Raw genomic sequence first — 18,444 nt, forward strand, 5'->3', positions numbered from 1 at the left:
AGTGGAAATATGTTGCATGAGAGAAAAAAAGATTTGGAGTCAAGCAGATCTAGGGTTTCCCCATATTACTTGGTGGACTTGAGCTGCTTTCTAAATCTCAGTAGTTTTCTCACCTGTAAAAATATGGAAACACTACCTACTTTGCGGGGCTGTTATGAGGAGTAAATGAAATAATATCCAGCTACGCCAATAATGCTACATAAGAGTAAGAGGCAGTACTTCATTTGCTACCATTGTATAATCTAGCTGTTCTGAATTTTAATAAATTGCTTTTAAATGTAATTTACTATTTTGTTCCTATAGCAACCCATAATTTTGGTTATTAAAGTTTGAATGCACACAGGGACTTCATAAGGATCTCTTATTGTGCCCAAAATCTTTCCCTTAGGAGGCGTTATGGCATAATTGAGTAAGTCTCTCCTCTGTATCTCAGAGCCAGTCTCTTGTAATCCGTAGAGAAATGCCTTCTGTCCTTATCTAGAGCTGGGAAAGCCACTGCAACTCTCTCCCTTGTCAGCAAGGTAGAAGGAACGGGAGTGTGTACTGTCATTCCCTCTGGAGCAAGATGAGAAATTTGCCTTTTTGTTCACGATCTCCAGATTCAGTTTGTAAATGCCTTAATTCACATAGGAAATTGGAAGATAAAGATTCCTCAGTGAAGAACTGTGTGTAATATTGGATTAATTTAGTGTTTCCTCTAAATTAATCCTTATGCCACTGATTAAAATGAGCGACTCACAAAATTTAATATATGTATATTTCTCATCCCTGAACTACAAATAGCCATACTTGCCTGTTTCTAAGATAAATTTAACTCTTACAATGCTGGACTAAAAGAAGAATGAAGGAAAACGCTTGGCAGAGGTTAGTAGGAGTGTTAATTTTTTTAACATGAAAGAATGTGTACCTTCACCTGAGGAAAGATGATGCTAAGTCAGTTTTACTGATGTGTTGTAAGTAGTTTTGCATCTTTTGCCATTTTGTTAGATTAGGACCTTCTTAGGGTTACTTTCATCCATGTTCTTTTCATAAGAAGTGCTCCCATGAAAGAGCCATGTTTCTTACAAATTCTTCCAAGAAAAAAACTGTTCTTTGCCCTTTATGTAGAATATGGCCAGCTAGGGTAACACTTGGATGCAACAAAGGCACTTGACATTCAACTGATGAAAGGCAGAACCTCCGTTCAAGTGGGTGAAGTGGAGTCTGGGTAGACGGTATCAAATCTCCTTGAAAGGTCAAACATTTATGGTAATAGCCCTCTTTTGTGCTACTTCACTGATGGGTGCTATTCAATTGTGCTAACTAGAAAAAAAGAATAGGAATATTTATTATGCAAATTGTTCTTGCTGTCCTTGTGCTAACATTATGTATACAATAGTGCAATTTTAACATTCAATAATTTTTTCTTTCTTTTTTTTTCAAATGGATTTCCAATTGAGAGAGTTAGTTATTTCATTGTTGTATTTACACAGGAAGCACTTACAGTTAGGGTCTAAAGTTTGTTTTTGGTTTTGTTTTTTAATCTTCCTCCGGAATAATTATTCCTGTTAGTTGAGAAGATAGGAAGTTAACAAGAAAGTAAATTTATGCAAACAAGCCTAGAACTCTGTCACTATCCTGTGAGAAACTCAAGCAACATGGAGAAGCCCCGTATAGGGGTCCTAGTCAATAGGCTGGGCTGAGCTCCTAGGGATAGATAGTGTTTACTGTCAGCCCTGAGGGTTTTCAGATGATTGAAGCCCCACTCAACATCTGGCTGCGTGAGAGAGCCCCAAGGGGCTCAGCTAAGCCTTCCCCAAATTCCCAACTCCCAAAGTCATGAACAAAATAAAATGGTTGTATTAAGCCAGTGGGTTTGGGGGTGCAATAATAGATAAGCAGGACAAAACTTGATATCCGGAAGTGGGATGCTAGCTTAACAAAACCTAAAATATGGGCATTGGTTTTGGAGACCAGGTGGTGTTCAGAAGCCAGGTGGACTTTGAAGGGGTTTTTGGCCAGAGTTTGAAGGAAAGGGAGGAAATGTAATTGGAAGCAGGAGGGAAGGGCATTTTGTTATGCTGTGGTGAAGGTTTGGCAACACTGTTGCCAATGGTAATTAGGAAATATACCTAATGAATTCAATGATCTAGCTAAAGACACCATCCTTACAAGAGGAACCAGCCCTGAAGAGCTTCATCAACCCCTGGACCTGACTTAGGTGATGAGATTCAGACCTTTAGCTTGAACCTGATGCCTTAATTGGATGAGGCTTCTGGGGATCCTGGGAGAGTAAAAGCATATTTGATTGTGGAGGGAATGTAGAAAGTTTGCAGCCACAGGCTGAACTATAGTAGTTTTAACACATGGCTGCAAACTCTTTGCCATTCCTTTCATCAAGAGGTGGGGTCTGCATCCCTGTTTCTAGAATTTAGTGAGGTTAGGGATTGCTTCTCTAATAGAGAATGAACCAAGGCAAAACATACCAGTAAAGGGCCTTGATGTGCAAGTAATTTATAGATCAGTGCAAAGGATTAAAGGAGGGCCATCATGGGTCGACTGGAAACAGCGGAACTGAAAGTACCAAGTACAGAAAGGAGGAGGTTTACATAATTCAGTCTTAAATTCTTCATGGAGTGAGGTGGAGAATGAACAACATAGCTGAATTAATAATCAGATGTAGTCCAGCTTGACCACATCATTTCTGGTATTAAAGTACATTTTCATTGTCTGGGGGCAGCAATACAGTCCCACATCTACTTTTCCATTCATTGCGTTCATAGCAAGAACGATACTCATCCAGCATATCATTCTTCACCCTGACCTGGACTGCCCCGAAATGTCAAGGGAGGGGGCAGTCTTATTTCCACTTTCTCATTGGAGAGCAAGACCTTGTAGTCTACTGGAGCTCTGATGTTTTTGTTGGTGCCATTTGGTATCATTTCTTAGTGACTTGCTTGTCTGGATCCTTCCCCTCTTGTAGTGGTTTCCTACACTAGGATCCAAGACTATAGCTTTTTAAGTCTTTATACCATGCTCAGCCATTTCTCCTCAAAGCATGGCTAGTATCAGAATGCAGCCCCTACTCTTAGACCCTTCTATGAAGTCTAGGACAACAGTCCAGTCTCTGCCTTCAAGGTATTTGTATTCCTTTTGGCCTATAGACCTAGTTCAGGGTCAGTCTGTTCTGTCCTAAATTAAAATCTCAAGGAGAAACATTTAGTTCTCGTCCCTTCCTTCTCTCAAAGCTAATTAGTCTTCCCATCCCAAGGGATATTAGAAAGGGAGAGAACCATATTTTCATAACTGAGGGGTCCCTCAAGTGACTTTTTGAAGAACAAAGATAATTCCAAGATGACTTTTTGATACTGTCTGTACAGAGAAGCAGTGGACAGTCTCTCTTACTAATAAACAAATATAGTTTTTAAAATTATGTTATACCTCACCAGGCATCCCTTGGTATTGAGCTTAAAGGTATGATCCTACTATTCATTGTAAGTGGACACTGGTGATGGAGAATGAATGTGACAGGAGGTCACACTGTGCCTTTAGTCTACTTCAGAACTAAAATGAGCCTGCCTATCAGGCCACAGCTTGGAGACATTGTTTTAGCAAAACAAAATTTTTTTCAATAAAAAGGTAAGAAATTTAAACGACTCCAGTTCCATTATTTTTAAAATTTTTCTCGTAAACTTTTCTTAATGAAAAATTTATTGTATTTATAAATAACCAGAACCAGTATTAAATGTCCTTTTGCATTCTTGACAAATATATAAATGTTTACAAATAAAACTACATACTTATACGTTACTATGGAAGCCTTCATTTTAAAAGGAAAACACTTAGTTTTGACTGTTACTGGAACAGATTTTTTTTTTAATGCTGAGTGAGATTTTTACTGTTTGTTGTATTTTGCTGAATGCACGAATTCTAGAGGATTTCAAGTAGACTATTGTTAGCATGAGAGAGATTGATCTGTGCTCAAGGACACGACCCTAAACTCACCATTGGGTGGAAGAGGCCCCCTGTGAAATAAGAAACAACATTTTTCTTATCCAGGCAGCCGGACACAGGGCTGCTCCAAAAATGTTTCTACAGCAGCAGTGTCATCAACACAGATTTTCAAATTCTGTATCATGTGTCCTATTATCTGCTTCATTGCATTTGTAAATTGCTTGTGTTAAAAAGCCATAAGCACAATTTGGCAGGCCTGTTCCTCACATATTAAAACAGTTAAAATGTATCTTTAAGGGATACAAAATAATGATTTGAAAGCCGACATTCCCAACCAGCAAGTGTTTAGGGAATGCCTTAGCTGCCCCAAACAGATTTGCAGTTAATTTTTAAGTGTCAGTGCAAGCAGTTGGTCTAATCACATTTTCTCCTTGACAGAGGGCTTTGTAATGGCTGCAACTTCTGACTCAACCCTAGAGCACAACAGGAACATACTTTGCAAATGTTTGGAAATAAGAGACAATACTAGGTAATAATACTTGCTCCTGCTATTTCAGTAACAGGATATGAGTTCCTTGATATGAGTGAAAAGATCATTTGCCTGAATAAAGTTTTCACCCATCGCTTATCAATCTTTGCTAATCTGCTATGAATTACCCAAATAGGAGTGTTTCACAAATAATTTCTCTTCTTACCTTTCTCTTCTCCCTGTCTCTCTCTCTGTCTCTCTGTCTCTGTCTCTGTCTCTCTCTTTCTCTCTCTCACACACACACACACACACACACATGCGTCAGCTACACTTAGTCTTTTATAGTTATTTCTAAAATAGCGAGAAAATTAAGGGAAAAAGTTGATTGATCCTGATTTGTATTGATTTCTGTGTAACTTTGTCATTTGGTTTTATTCACCAGTATAATCCAGGCAGTTTTATTCTAGAGCCTCTGCTCTTAATCACCATGCTATACTGCCTTTTATTTAATAAAGAAGATGAATGAGGATTCTTTAAGTAATGAAGGATACTGAGAGAGGGGGCAGATCAGAACCCCATGATACTTTCTCCTAATGCTTTCTCTCCCTCCTTTCCCTCCGTCGTCTAATTCCACATAGTGTTGGACTTAAAACAGAGAGAACGGCACCAGAGGCGTGAGTGAAAAGCACGTATTGTTTTGCAAGCAAAATCATGAATAATTTGGTAGCTGCCGTCTTGCTCTGTGAGACTGAGTACATGTTCACTTTGCTGCAGCGTCATTGTTTACATTCAGTAACCGTTTGCAAAATTAGCCTCTATTATGTACACACTAAAGAGAGGACCATATTCTTTATGATAATCCACACCTATTAGTAGATTTGGTTTTTTCTTTCAGTTAATGATTGTGCTATAGAGTAAATAAAATTATGTCAGACAGTATCTCATTCTTTGGGCTTTTTTGGCCAGGAAGACCTCAAAGGATTTCATAGATCTTTCTAAAAAGTGTATTTAGTAGTAGATGTTAATAATGAAGATTACATGTAGCATTTTCAGATATAATAAATTGCATCAGGTTTTAGGAACAATGAAAGCTCTTCCTTGACATAAAGCAATGGTTGCCAATTATAGAACCACAATTAAGCAAGTAAACACCAAGATGAGTGATACTGAATGTGTGGTGACCTTGAGTTTTTCAAGGAAAATTTGATAGGAAGAGAAGGACTCACTTGAACAGAGCCTCTGCTATGGATTGCACAACTGGCACTGACAATCTTGTTACGCTAAAACAATCTCCCTGTAGTTCATTGTATAAAATAACCTATTCCATCCCAGTACCCATCGTGCCCCTCCCCCTCACAGGGCCTCGTCCAGGTGTCCGTCGGCTGGAAGCCTCTTTGTGCCTCTCTTCATTTTTCAGATCTCAGCTCCTGCATACCTCTCAGGGACATCATACCTGGCTTTCCTCATTTGATCATCTGCCTCTATGAATCCCTCTCTCTGTACCACATATTGCTTCTTTGTAGTGCTTGTCAGAATTGAAATTTCACATCTGTGCAATTAATTCATTAAGATCTACTTCCCCCAGTAGACTGTAGGCTCTAGGAGAACAAGGACCTTTATATACCCAGAGTTTAGCGTGGTGCTGACGCATAGCAGGCACTCAGAAAACATCTGGAGAGTGAATGAAGGAAAGAATAAATAAATTTTTGTCTTCATTATTTCCAGCCACTTCAATGTGAATCAAAACCTTGAACAGATTGTAAATAGTAGTAGACTAACATCTATTTAGATTAACTAGAAAAAAAGCATATTAATGTAGCAAGCATAAAGTCAGACCTGCTAATACAGAAAAAAACAAAGGTGTTGTGGAAAGCCTAATTTGATTTCTTAGTTATTGGGTAGTTTTTCCATTTTCTTTCAATTCTATGTATTATTTACAAATATGCTTTAAACATACTCTTTGTCCCATCTTTTACTTCCTATTCTCACCCCTTGCATTTTACAGACTCTGATATTTAGAATGTGTGTCATTTTGCTCTTTTCTTTTGCTGTCCTGTGTGGCAGTAAATTCTGACAAAAGAGTCTGAAAACATGTACCTCTGGTAGTTTTTTGTTTGTCTTTAATGAAGTCCTGAATGTCTTGCTGAATATATCTAAAATTTCCCCTGTGAGTAGGCTGGTCACTTGTTCAGAACATGGGCTGGGTATTTTTCTTTTTTTTTTTTTTTTAAAGATTTTTTTGACGTGGACCATTTTTTAAAAATCTTTATTGAATTTGTTACCATATTGCTTCTGCTTTATGTTTTGGGTTTTTTTGGCCGTGAGGCATGTGGGATCTTAGCTCCCTGACCAGGGATCAAACCCACACCCTCTGCATTGCAAGGCAAAGTCTGAACCACTGGACCACCAGGGAAGTCCCTGAGCTGGGTACTATTCATTTAACCCCTTGGATCTCTTCTCTACCCCACTCTTCACCCTGCTCTGTCCCTAGAGAAGTTGGCTTTTATGATGACATCCACAGGCTCTCTTGTCCCCTGGCTTCCAATTTGGTCTGTGGGAGGTATCAACAGCAGATTGGAGTGTAAGAGAATGGTTTTATGGAGTTTATTCCTCTGATTCTCTTGCTGGTAGGTCACCACAGGTTAACTGCACCTCTCTACCTGAGGCCCCAAGTCCAGTCAGTCAACTCTTTCCATTTGGCTTCTCTCTCTGGATTTAGGGAACTCCTTCCTCCTTTGCCCCTTCAGGCCTAGAGGTAAAAATGACTCCCTGTTGTAGCTAGCCTCTGGGCTCTGAACCAACTATTCTTTTCCTTAACTCTGCCCATACCTTTGTAAATATTTCTTTATTAAGCTCTCTGCAATTATCTTGGGTGACTATAACATCTATTTCCTGCTAGGATCTTGCTGTATTCTAGAAAACAGCAACCCAACCTTGAAAGGCTTGCTTCCTAGGTGGTGCTTTAACCAGATCTTGCCTAGGGTGTTTTGTTCCATAAGGATGGCTATTCTGGGTGACTGAGTTCAGTGTTGGTTATCCACTGCTGACAGATTTGTCACATAAGCATTGTTGGGATCCTGGTCAGCCTTTGTGAATAAAAGTCCATGTTATCCAAAACCCATGCATAATTTTCATCCCTACTGTCATGATTACTTTTTCACAAAATCATTGAACAATTAATTTTCCATCTCGTTATTGAAAGCTGTCTCTACAGAGGGGTCTTTACTAAGCAGCCACATGAGACATAAATATTTTCATATTCTGAGTCCATTTGGAAGTCAGTACTTCTAATATTTCTTAAACTTCCTTGCCATTGGTTGTCTAATATTTTTTCTTTTCCAGTTTGTGATAATGTGGCCAAAGTCTATGAATAGATAAACGTTTCAGATTCAGTTCATCTCTTCTTTCAGTCAAAGTAGATAACCAGAAGAATGCCTCCTGATCTGTGCCAACAGATGCTCCACCTGTAAATCTGATTTGATTTTTTTGCTTCCTAGTCAAATAATCACAGGGACATTTCCATGAGCCATAGGTATGTGTTAAAGCCGCGCCTCAGGAGTCAACACCCTATTATTGTGAGCAGTCTTCTTATGAAACTTTCTTGTGCCTTCATGACCTTCTCAAGCATTGAACGAATACACCACTTCTACTCAATAAGGGAGTGCTATTGGGCACAGCCAACTTTAGGCTTGATGGATCAGATAACATTCAGTTCACTGATGGGCTTCTCATGTCATTAGGTGATCATTCAACGTTCAGGAGGTACTTCTCAAAAGAAGAACATTTATTTGCTGAAAGGATATGGATTTTCTCCAAAGCCGTAAGAACCTCTAATAGGCATTTGCCATATAGACCTAGTGGCAGACCTGCTAGTACAGTAACCTGGATTATCTGAAAAGCACTTTATTTCTTGGGGCAGCCATTAAATGCTGTGCCTCTTTTTAAATAACAGACAATGCAAGGTACGGCAACTTATCTTTTACTTTGGAGGAGATATCACTACCAGGCCCTCAGATCTTACTGGAAGACTCCTATATTTTCATGAGGTTTATCTCCTATCCATTAGCACACGTATGTCTTTGTATGACATCCTGGTTACATGCTATCCAATATTCTCCAGATCTTATCAGCATGATGCCATCAGTGTAAGGAATCTGTGTTGTATCCTGTGAGGTAAGATATTATATTAAAATCTTGCAGACTAGGGCTTCCCTGGTGGCGCAGTGGTTGAGAGTCCGCCTGCCGATGCAGGGGGCACGGTTTCGTGCCCCGGTCCGGGAGGATTCCACATGCCGCGGAGCGGCTGGGCCCGTGAGCCATGGCCGCTGGACCTGCGCGTCCGGAGCCTGTGCTCCGCAACGGGAGAGGCCACAGCAGTGAGAGGCCCGCGTACCGCAAAAAAAAAAAAAAAAAAAATCTTGCAGACTAAATTGTGACAAAGAGCTAGGAGGTCATGTAACTTCAAGGGGAGATGGTGAGGATGCAGCACTATCCCTGCCAGTTGAAAGCAAATGCTCCTGGTGTTTATACTTACTGGGAAAGGAGAAAGCTTTTGTTAGATCAATTGCTGCATGCAAGCTGGCAGAGGCTGCTTTGATTTGTTCCAGCAGAGAGACTACAACTTGAACAGCAGCTAAAATTAAGGCCGTGACTTGGTTAAGCTTAAGCGAATCCATTATCATTCTTCAGAAACCATCTTCCCTCTGCACTGGCCAATAGTAAGGCCCAGGGAATGAATGAATGATTTAACTTAATAAGAATATGATGACTGACAATTCAGTATGAATGATTGAATGGGAGTTTGACTATATTCTAGACCCACACTTTAAGATAAAGTTTTCATATTAACTTTTTTTTAAAGAAGTAAGGTAAATAGGTATCAGATAACGTGTAATTGGTTAGGTAGGCCCTAAGTCATATTTTAAATCAAGTTGCAGGCTCCATGTATTAAATCATATAGCGAAGCAACAAAAAATACTTAAATCCTAGGAATTGTAGCTATGAATTTAAAACATGACAAGAGAAAATAAAAATAGAAATCAAATAGAAAATAAAACTTAAGTATTGTGAATATTTAGGTTGAAGGAGAGAAAGGTGATTTAACTGCTTCAGGTATACAAAAGATTTTTAAAAGCTAGATAGGAGTTAGTTATCTATTGCTGCATAACAAATTACTCCAAACTTGGCAATGTAAAGTAAGCAAACATTTCTTATCTCACAGTTTCTGTGGTCTGGAATTGGGAATAGCTTGGTTGTGGCTCTGGCTCTGAGTTCTTTATGAAGTAGCGGTCAAGATGTAAGCCAAGGCCACACTCCGCTGAAGGCGTGACTATGGTGAGGTGTCAGCCTTCTAGATGGCTCCCTTGCACGGATGTCACCACGAGGCTTCAGTTCTTGCTGACTGCTGACAATCGTGGGCTTTTTCTATAGGACTGTCTGAGTGTCCTCATGACATGTCAGATGGCTTCCCCTAGAGCTACTGATCTAAAATAGAGAGAGGGAGAGCAAAGAGGAAGCTGCACTGCCTTTTATGACCTATTCTTGGAAGTCACCAAATATTATTCTGTCACATTCTATTCATTAGAAGCCAGTCACTAAGTCTAGTCCACACTCAAAGGATAGGGAATTAAGCACCACTATTTGAAGGAAAATTGTCAAATAATTTATGGACATATTTGAAAGCTGCCAAACATGCTGATCAGCTGAATAAAAGTAAATGGCATTATTCAGGTCTTTTGTCCATTTTTTAATCAGGTCGTTTGGTTTTTTGAGGTTGAGCTGTATGAGCTGTTTATGTATTTTGGTTATTAACCCCTTATTGGTCATATCATTTGCAAATATTTTCTCCCATTTAGTTGGTTGTCTTTCCATTTTGTTGATGGTTACCTTTGCTGTGCAAAAGTTTTTAAGCTGATTAGGTCCCATTTGTTTATTTTTGCTTTTATTTTCTTTTGCCTTAGGAGATGGATCTAAAAAAATATTACTACAATTTATGTCAAAGGCTGTTCAGCCTATGTTTCCTTCTAGGAGTTTTATGATTCCCAGTCTTATTGGGTTGGCCGAAAGGTCCCTTCAGTTTTTAAGTAAAAATAAAAGACACATTTTTCATTTTCACCAAGAACTTTATCGAACAACATGTTCGCCCTTTTGTTTCACTACCTTCTGCCATTTTTCAGGCACCTTCATAATTCCATCTTCCAAAATATTTTATCTTTTTGAGCAAAGAACTGTTCCAGGTGCCTTTTACAGTCTTCCAGGGAATTGAAATTTTGTCCATTAAGAGAATTTTGTAAAGACAAAAATAAATGGAAATCCGAAGGTGCAATGTCTGATGAATACAGCAGATGAATCAGAACTTCCCAGCCAAGCTGTAACAGCTTTTGCCTGGTCATCAAAGAAACATGCAGTCTTGCCTTATCCTGATGGAAGATTATGCATTTTCTGTTGACTAATTCCAGATGCTTTTCATCGAGTGCCACTTTCAGTTGGTCTAATTGGGAGCAGTACTTGTTGGAATTAATTGTTTGGTTTTCCAGAAGGAGCTCATCATAGAGGACTCCCTTCCAATCCCACCATATACACAAGATCACCTTCTTTGGATGAAGACCGGCCTTTGGTGTGGTTGGTGGTTTATTTCGCTTGCCCCATGATCTCTTCCATTCCACATTGTTATACAGTATCCACTCTTCATTGCCCATCACAAGTTGTTTTAAAAACAGAATGATTTCATTACGTTTCAATAGAGAATCTCATGCGGAAATACGGTCAAGAAGATTTTTTTCACTTAACTTATGTGGAACACAAACATCAAAGCGATGAACATAACCAAGCTGGTGCAAATGATTTTCAACGCTTGATTTGGATATTTTGAGTATGTCGGCTATCTCACGTATAACGTTCATTGTTCTCAGTTAATGTCTCGATTTAATCGCTATCAACTTCAACTGGTCTACCCGACCACGGAGCATCGTCCAGCGAGAAATCTCCAGCATGAAACTTTGCAAACCACTTTTGACATGCTCCATCAGTCACAGCACCTTCTCCATACACAGCACAAATTTTTTTTTTTTTTTTTGCCTTTTGGTTGTGTTTCTACCTTTCTTGAAATAATGAAGCATCATATGCTGAAAATGTTGCTTTTTTCTTCTATCTTCAATATTAAAATGGCTACACAAAAATTCACCAATTTTGATGTCTTTTTTTTAAGTGCATGCTGATATGACAGCTGTCACATGCAATCTAACAAAATGGTTTCCAATGAAAGACAACTAAGTGCTACTAGAGCCATCTTATGGAAAAAGTGAACAAACCTTTTGGCCAACCCAATACATTCAGGTCTTTAATTCATTTTGATTTTATTTTTGTATATGGTATTAGAAAATGTTCAAATTTCATTCTTTCACATGTAGCTGTCCAGTCTTCCCAACACCACTTATTAAAGAGACTGTCTTGGGGCTTCCCTGGTGGCACAGTGGTTGAGAGTCCGCCTGCTGATGCACGGGACACGGGTTCGTGCCCCGGTCCAGGAAGATCCCACATGCCGCGGAGCAGCTGGGCCCGTGAGCCATGGCCGCTAAGCCTGCGCGTCCGGAGCCTGTGCTCCGCAATGGGAGAGGCCACAACAGTGAGAGGCCCGCGTACAGCAAAAAAAAAAAAAAAGAGAGTGTCTTTTCTCCATTGTATGTTCTTGCCTCCTTTGTTGTAAGTTGACCATAAGTTCATGGGCTTATTTCTGGGCTCTCTGTTCTGTTGCATTGATCTATAAGTCTGTTTTTGTGCCGACACCATATTGTTACTATAGCTTTGTAGTATAGTCTGAAGTCAGGGAGTGTGATTCTTTCTCAAGATTGTTTTGGCTATTTAGGGTATTTTGTGTTTCCATACAAATTTTAACATAGACATTTTTCCAAAGAATACAAATGACCAACAGGCACGTGAAAAGATGCTCAATGTTGCTAATCATCAGAGAAATGCAAATTAAAACCACAACTAGATATCACCTCATACCTCTAAGAATAACTGTCATCAAAAATAACACAAATCACAAATGTTGGCAAAGATGTGGAGCAAAGGGAACTCTTGTACACTGTTGATAGGAATGTAAATTGGTGTAACCACTGTGGAATACAGTATGGAGGTTTCCCAAAAAAAAAAAAAAAAAAAAAGTGTGGCACAGTGGATAAGACTCTGTGCTCCCAATGCAGGGGGCCTGGATTTGATCTCTGGTCAGGAAACTAGATCCCACATGCATGCCACAACTAAGAGTTCGCATGCCACAACTAAGGAGCCCATAGGCCACAACTAAGGAGTCCATTGCTGCAACTAAGGAGCTGGTGAGCCACAACTAAGTATCCCTGGAGCCTCAACTAAGGAGCCTGCCTTCCACAACTAAGACCTGGTGCAACCTAAATAAATAAATAAATATTAAAAAGAAAATGCAGTACTTAAAAAAAAAAATAGAACTACCATATGACTCAGCATTTCCACTCTGGGGTATATAGCCAAAAGAAACAAAAACACTAATTCAAAAAGATACATACACTGCAGTGTTCATAGCAGCATTATTTACAATTGCCAAGATATGGAAACAAATGTCCATCAACAGATGAATGGATAAAGAAGATGTGTATATACATACAATGGAATACTACTCAGCCATAAAAAAGAATGAAATTTTGCCATTTGCAACAGCATGGATGTACTTGGAAGGCAATATGCTTAGTGAAATAACTCAGACAGAGAAAGATAAATACTGTATGATATCACTTATATGTAGAATCCAAAAAATAAAACTAGTGAATAAAAAAAGTATATGGGATTAAATTATAAGAAAGAGCTCCATGATGGCATATCCCCCAAAAAATCAGGGAGGAAAAGACCATGTGAAATCTATATATTTTGGAAATTTTTAAGAGTGTGAATAAACATCTACATCAGTGGCTCTCAACTGGAGCAGTACCACTGCATAGGGGGGTCTTCTGGAAAATTTGAGTTGACTTTTTGATTGTCACATGTTTTAGAGGTACTACTGTCTTTTAGTGGGTAGGTGGAAACCAGGGAAGATAGATGCCTGGCAATATCTGGGACAGTTCTACAAAACCAAGAATTGCCCCGCTTCTCGCCTAACTTTCCCATGTACCACTCATGTAGGTGACAATTTGCTTTTAAATATTTGAATCTAGAACTTCTGTTTTAAAATTACAAATTTTTATTTTTGCATGGTTTTAATAACTACCAAGAGAATTTTAGGAAAGATTGTACTTTTTTGGTTGGAATTTACTAAAATTTTTTCATTTAGGAAAATCATATCATTGACAACACCACTTACAGTATTTGAGTCTCCTACACAATACACCTGAATCCTCCTGCAATTATAACTGTTACATTCAGTGATTCTATCTATAGCTGCAAGTACCTATTTTACTGTGTCTTCTAGCTTGGTCACATGTGAGCATTTGCAATATTGATATGCATACTGTTTAATTAGAACTTATTTTCTTAGTTCTCATTTACATTACAGCTATTGTTTGTTTTTAAGAAATTGTGTGTGTGGGGGTAGATGAGTTATGTATAAATAGTACTTCAAGATTTATATAAAAGCAGCATTGTCAAATATTCGTTATAAAAAGGATGTGTTGGGTATGATGGAGTTGAGGAGGACTGACATACAAACCCATGATGCTACAGCACAATTAATCACCTTATATGAGAAGTCCTGACATTTGTGGGGAAATATTCTAGAACAGATCGAGCCAGAAGAAGCATAAGTGAGTCAAATGTGTAATGTTAAATTTCCTAGTAGCTACATTTAAGGGAGTAAAAATAAACAGATGAAATTAACCATAACCAAATATTATCATTTCAAATATACTCAATATGAACAGTATTAATGAGATATTTACATTCTTTTTTTGTTGTTGTTCATACTCTCTTTAAAATCTGATGTGTATTTTGCAGTTACATTATGTCTCGCTTCAGGTAAGCCACATTTAAGTGTACAGTAGACATATGTGGTTAGTGGCTACCATATTGGACAGCACAGTTCTAGAAGTTCCATGAATAGAGAAATTCCAAGAAAGGGAGTAAAATGTGAGAAGCCCCTTACTTTACTAATGGACAGAATGACTGCTACTGCGTATTTCCTTTTCCTCCTCTTTTTTTCCGTGCCATATTCCTCCAGTGGAGGTGTGGAGAGATGTGGGCTTAATGGAGAAGATAAGGAAAACTAGATACCCTTGACTGAGGTGACTTGGTTGAACTGGCCCTTGAAGCTTTCAGCTCAGACTTGATGTTCCAGCTCAAACACAGAGCATATGCAGCAAAACTTCTGTGCCAGAGGATACGTGGAGAGGTGTAGCAGCAGCTTAGTAAACAGCCACCTGCCATAATTCAAAACTACAAAATCAAGGAGGAGAACTCTTCCCTTGACACTTCCATGTTCATCTTCCTCTCCTTTGTCTTGGGCATGAGATCCCTGTCAACCAGACTCTCTCCTTCTCCTGCCAAGTACAAAGCTCTTCTTTACAGGTGGCAGAGGCTCCAAAATCACCTGTGTTATCTCCTTTCCTACCATATGTGTCTAACATACTGCTCATCCTCATTTAGCTGATATCCTTGTTGTTTCCAGTGTTAACAAGCTCATTCCCAATCTGTCCTTTAGCAGGCAGCAGTATAGTGACTATAGTCTAATGTTTAAAGCATGAGCCCTAGAGAGCAACACTCCTAAGTTCAAACCCTGTTTATGCCACTTAAAACCTGGGTGATCTTGAGAAGTAAATAAAACTCTGAGCTGCAAATAATATCAGAGGTGAAAATATCTACTTTATAGGGTTATTGTGAGACTCAAATGAGAAATGGATATAATATATTTAGCATAGTACTTGATACATGTAAGCAATTAGTAAATTGAAGCTCTTATTATTATACTGTTTCCTCAATCTATAATTCTTTCCCTACTCCTTGTCACCTTCCAGATTCCTTCTCAAATCTTGGTCATTTTCTAGTCTTTTCCAGGTCCCACCTCTTCTCCAAGCCTTCTACAAACTTTATTCTCTCCTTTTCGTGTGTTTGTCGAGAACTCTGACGTAAACTATACTGGTATTGACTTCTAGTACAGGACACAGAGCTATCATTTAGTAAGATATTTAGCTGAATGACTGATGATGAAAAAAGAAAAAAAACTACAGCAGGTGTTGCTGATGCCCCACCCCATATCCCCCCAGTCCTTCCAAGTTTGCTTACAGCTATGGCAGATAGTTTTATCATGCCCACTGACACGGCAACATGGGCAGAGGTTCTCCATGGTTCCTCAGAAGGTCCCCAGCAGCGTGGAGTCACCTCACCCATAACAGTATCCCACTCGTTAACATGCACTTTATTGGCTTTGCTCCCTTCCCTGTCTCACTCTCTTCGCCCCCACTTAATCACTTCCCAAATTAACTACGTGTATCAAAGTCCTTGTCTCAGTGTTTGGTTTCTGTGAAACCCAAATAAGACAGGACCTATCATTACTGAGTCTATATTGCACGCCAAGTACCACATTAGGCATTCCACTTTCTTTATCTTCTTTCATATCCTCAACATTCTTTGGGGCTGGGTATTATTATACCCATTTTTTTAGTAACAAATTGGAAAGCCAAGACTAAAGCATTTAAGTGACTTGTTCAGGGTCATAAAAATATTAAGTAGCAAACCTAGCAATCCAAATGTTTCTTCAGGTGCCCATTTTGAATTAATAATTGTATAGAAAAGGAATATACCATTTTGGGATAAAGTTAAAAGAAACATATTACAGAGTATAGAGTCAGGTAAAATTAGAACTCTTAGGTCTCTGACAAACTAAGATATAAAAGAAGAATTTAATAAAATAGTGCCTGGAGACATTATACATTGAACACTTAGATGTCATTTAAATGCCTTATTTATAGTCCACTTTCTTTATCCTGGGACATAAAGATGGGAGCATATGGCAGCAGAGAACTGTCCGAATGAGTCAGATCTTGTAAGAAGGTATTAGAAGATGAAACTGTCAGTGCCTCTATGACATTGAAGAAAGAATTAGACAAAGGAGACTTTTCTGGGTACTCAGATACTAAAAGGAAAGGCTTGGATGGATGAGAAAAATTATTGAGAAAAGTGTCTTTTCCATATTAAAATTCTCATTCAGAATTGATTTATTTTTATCTTCCCAAGTCACACAGGCTATGTACATAAGAGTGATTGAATTGTAACATGAACTGTCAAATCCATTACATGTGGGTAAGGAGATAGCTGGAAATGTTAAAAGAAGCAAAGGACAAAGAGATATGTTTTCCATATACAAAGGCAAGCATTAGGTGACCAATAAATTTCCCAGATTTTTAGGAAACGTATTAATCAAATTAGAGAAATTAGAAACATTTAGTTAGAATTAGGGAGTATGGCCCAATTTAGCTAATGTACGTTGCTTTGTGTGGTTCTGTAGTCTAGCTGATAAGTATATAAGGGCGATGAGTTTGTATGAGGTGGAGCCCACCCAGCATCTTCAGAGAAAACAGAGCCAAATCTTGAATTTCATGAAGTTTGAAAACACTTGATATTTATAGGCAGCTTTGAGATTATCAGACAAAGTGTACAGTGAATTTTTATTATGTGTTACTTCTGAAGTTGCTACTGTTCGCCTTTACAGTGTCATAAGAAATCATAAAGAACTAGCCAATTTGAATTGGGTATTATAGTTTCACTCCTTTGAATTTTTTGTAATGGTCTTCACTTATGTATAACCCAAAAGAATTACATCATAATAGGTACTGCAAATTTATTAGCTCTGCTATGAAGTCATTTAGTTTTGAGCCCTAGCAAAAGTGACTTCTTGCCACCCAAGCATTTGTAGTGTGCCCTCTAATTCACATTTTAATAAATGTCATTTTCTAAGTGCATTACCTCATGTTTTGGCTACAACCCAGATGAATCCTGAGAGAATAAGAAATGTGCTTTCTGACTGATTCATCCATATTTTATTTTACTTTTCATTAAGAAATTACTCTTTTAAGAAAATCAATAATCTTTTGTGATTGAGGGGAGAGGTTAGTGTGTTGCAATGGTGCATTCTAATTTCTCAAATCAGACTGCCTTTAGCCAGCTGTTGCTGATTTTTTTGTCTTTTCTTGTTCCTGCAGCCTGGGTCAATGGCGACCCCAGAAGAGTGGCCTATCCTACAGACAGCCAAGGCCACTTTTGTGGCCAAAAGGGCACCCCCAATGAGTGAGTATGGCCACTTTGCTTTGTCTGATTTTACTGTCTAAGCTGGAACCTAGAAATCACTTTCACATTAATCCTACTCATAAGAGGATTGAAGTTCATAAAAAAGGACTTCCCTCCCCTTTTCCCCAGAGGCAGTTTATAAGCAGGTGGGATGTTTCATACTATATGACTTAAGACAAGATGTCATTGTTCTGCAGCATTTTATTAGAACACACGAAGACTCTGCTTAGTAAAAATATAATTGTACTGGGTGAATTGGACCAGTGATTTTATCGGAAGCCATATTTTAAAATGCCTTATGAAATGGGCTATTGGAAGGCTGAGTTCTGAGGAGCTGCTAAAAAGCTAGACAGTGCAGTTGTTAGAATTGTTTTTGCCACAGTGTCTATTGATAAATCACTCCACCTTTCAAAGTGAGGGGCACACCTAGAAAGTCTTCAATGAGTGGCAGGCCAGCTTTTCATGACAACTAGCCTGCTGCTGACAATGACCCTAAGTAGCTGAAACAAACAAGGGGGAATGTTCCATTAAATTCCTTTCTAATGTTAATTATAACAGAAGTTTTCATTATGAAAGCAAGTTTTCTTTCTTCATCATAAAGAAAAAACAAAACAGAAACATAGATTTCATATTTTTAGAAATTTTTTTCTCCTTTCTCACTGGTCCATTTCTTTTCTGGTAATACCTGAGTTTTTACTCAATACCCTGGTTCTTCATAACCAATTCAGTTTCTATAAAAGTTAGTATTGAAAGGGTAAGAAACCAAGGCAGCAGCAGCGCTCTCTACCACCAAAAACAGC

General features: G+C 38.5%; 1 protein-coding gene across 7 annotated transcripts in view; it reads left to right on the top strand.

Annotated features, from left to right (window-relative positions):
• SLC44A5 (solute carrier family 44 member 5) overlaps positions 1-18,444 on the top strand; it is a 377,697-nt gene that overhangs the window by 282,156 nt on the left and 77,097 nt on the right. For 5 of the 7 annotated variants that reach the window (XM_060304202.1, XM_060304190.1, XM_060304207.1 and 2 more), the window contains one exon: positions 17,560-17,644. The exons of the other annotated variants lie outside the window; for them this stretch is intronic. In XM_060304202.1, coding sequence (XP_060160185.1) covers positions 17,560-17,644 — 85 coding nt within the window. The remainder of the gene's footprint in view (positions 1-17,559; positions 17,645-18,444) is intronic. 7 annotated transcript variants of the gene reach the window in all.

This window comes from Globicephala melas, chromosome 1, assembly GCF_963455315.2.
Source record: "Globicephala melas chromosome 1, mGloMel1.2, whole genome shotgun sequence".
Lineage (NCBI taxonomy): Eukaryota > Metazoa > Chordata > Mammalia > Artiodactyla > Delphinidae > Globicephala > Globicephala melas.